Source organism: Belonocnema kinseyi, chromosome 1 (genome assembly GCF_010883055.1).
Source record: "Belonocnema kinseyi isolate 2016_QV_RU_SX_M_011 chromosome 1, B_treatae_v1, whole genome shotgun sequence".
NCBI classification, from domain to species: Eukaryota; Metazoa; Arthropoda; class Insecta; order Hymenoptera; family Cynipidae; genus Belonocnema; species Belonocnema kinseyi.
Genome location: NC_046657.1, coordinates 50,104,566 through 50,106,600, shown reverse-complemented (window position 1 = coordinate 50,106,600; position 2,035 = coordinate 50,104,566). Strand labels below are relative to the sequence as shown.

General features: G+C 44.5%; 1 protein-coding gene across 1 annotated transcript; it reads right to left on the bottom strand.

The window, feature by feature from the left end:
* Positions 1–512: 512 nt before the first annotated feature.
* On the bottom strand, positions 513–1,623 carry LOC117177718. Its single transcript, XM_033368606.1, has 2 exons — positions 1,547–1,623; positions 513–1,449 (listed from the first exon to the last, which is right to left on the bottom strand). The coding sequence occupies exons 1-2, from the start codon at positions 1,621–1,623 to the stop codon at positions 513–515; spliced, it is 1,014 nt and encodes a 337-aa protein (XP_033224497.1).
* Positions 1,624–2,035: the final 412 nt, after the last annotated feature.

The following is a 2,035-nucleotide window of genomic DNA, read 5'->3' as shown; positions in this document are numbered from 1 at the left end:
GGGAGCAGGCACGATTTAACGATTGGCCGATCGAGTGTGCTAGTCTTTGTCTTAGAAGTGACAACCCGAACTAGGCCATCTTTGCCAGGATGAAGCTGTAGAACCCGACCCATAGGCCATTGAGTAGGTGGAAGGTTATCATGTCGAATGAGAACTAAATCTCCAATCTGTATGGATGTTGATGAAGTAGTCCACTTGGATCGAGGTTGAAGTTTTTTCAAATACTCAGCTGACCAGCGCTTCCAAAAATGATCACGCATATGCTGGATCAACTGCCAGCGAGTTAATCGATTTGGAAGAACGTCTGCAAGCGATGGTTCAGGAACTACATTCAGTGGACCTCCAATGAGAAAATGTCCGGGTGTGAGGGCAGAAATTCTGTCGGATCATCTGACTGAGCTCTGAGAGGCCGAGAATTAAGGCAAGCCTCAATTTGTGTTAAAAGAGTGGTCATTTCTTCAAACGTCAATGCAGAGTCTCCAATGACTCGACGAAGATGGAATTTTGTCGACTTAACTGCAGCTTCCCATAAACTTCTGAAGTGAGGTGCTACAGGAGGGTTGAATTTCCACTGGCTGCCATGCGAAGCAAGGTATGTATGCTGATGCCTCAGAAAACATTTCCTGTAGTTGACGATCTGCTCCCACAAAATTCGTACCCTCGTCACTAGACAATTTTCGACATAGACCACGACGAGAAGTGAAGCGAATATAAGCAGCTATGAAGGCTTCTGCTGTGTAATCAGGAACCAACTCGAGATGAACTGAGCGGGAGGCACAGCAGACGAAAATACAAATCCAGGCTTTGTGGGAATCGTGACCTCGTCTTTTGGAGGTGCGAACATTGATGGGCCCAGCATAGTCTACCCCAGTGTTCATGAATTCTCGTTCAGGTGGTGTAATGCGAATCCAGTAAGATTGTCGTAACGCTCCAAGGGTAAGTTGGACACCCCCATGAAGACAGCGAACGTGACAGTCGCGGATGATAAGAGTTGTGAGAATAGACTCAGGAGGTAAAATCAGTGGATGCTTCTCATCATAAGTGAGAAGAGAGTGCTTCAAGCGACCTACGACACGAAGAAGTTGACCATCAAAAAATGGAGTCAACTTTATAAGAGTGATAGTCTTAGAAATCTGCATTTTATTTTTTAGAGCGGTGATTTCATTAGAAAAATAGCGATTTTGTTCTTGCTGAATCCAGAATAAAAGAGCTGTTCGAAGATCTGATGCAACTAAAATCCGAGAAACGATAATAGAACGACACTTCAAAGCGTCTCGAAAACGAAGACACCAAGCAATGACTCGTAGTAATTTGTCTAAAGATGAATAACGACTCAGAAGATCACACGGTTCATTAACACGAACTGCTACGTTGACAGTTACTCTATGATCTTCTTTGGCCACTGTATTTTCTGGAGGGCCAAGCAGAGGTGAAGGCCACTCTTCTTGTCTTTTAAGCCACGGAGGACCATTTTACCAGAGTGAAAACTGCGAAATTTCGCTAGCTGACAACCCGCGAGAAGCACAGTCGTGTGGATTATCTGCACCTGGAACATGATGCCAAATTGCTGAAGGAACTATCGTTTGAATTTCCGAAACCCGATTCGCGACGTATGTCATCCATCTTGTAGGAACAGCTGAAATCCAATGAAGTGTGTTCATAGAATCAGACCACAAATGTAGAGCAGCATCAAAACGCAGTTGAGTTTGAAGGTAAGCGACGAGACGAGCTAACAAAACTGAGGCACATAGCTCAAGACGAGGAAGCGGAACAGTTTAAAGAGGAGCGACCTTTGTCAGAGAAGAAATGAGTCCAATAAAACAATTTCCGTTAGGCGAAATTGTCTTAAAATAAACGACAGCACCGTACGCCTTTTCAGAAGCGTCAGCAAAGGCATGAAGTTCGAACGAGCACATTCGCGAACGAAATTCTATCCAGCGTGGTATCCTGACTGCGGAAAGATGAGGAAGATCTTCATAATATTTTATGCAGCGATGACGAGCTCCTTCAGGTAAAGGATCATCCCAGGATAAAT

Bases quoted from the DNA above. Each gene is read 5' to 3' on its own strand.
- LOC117177718 (XM_033368606.1), bottom strand. From the start codon at position 1,623: ATGGATGACATACGTCGCGAATCGGGTTTCGGAAATTCAAACGATAGT. The intron at 1,450-1,546 runs GTGCAGATAATC...GTGGCTTAAAAG, and splicing joins AATTTGGCATCATGTTCCAG to ACAAGAAGAGTGGCCTTCAC.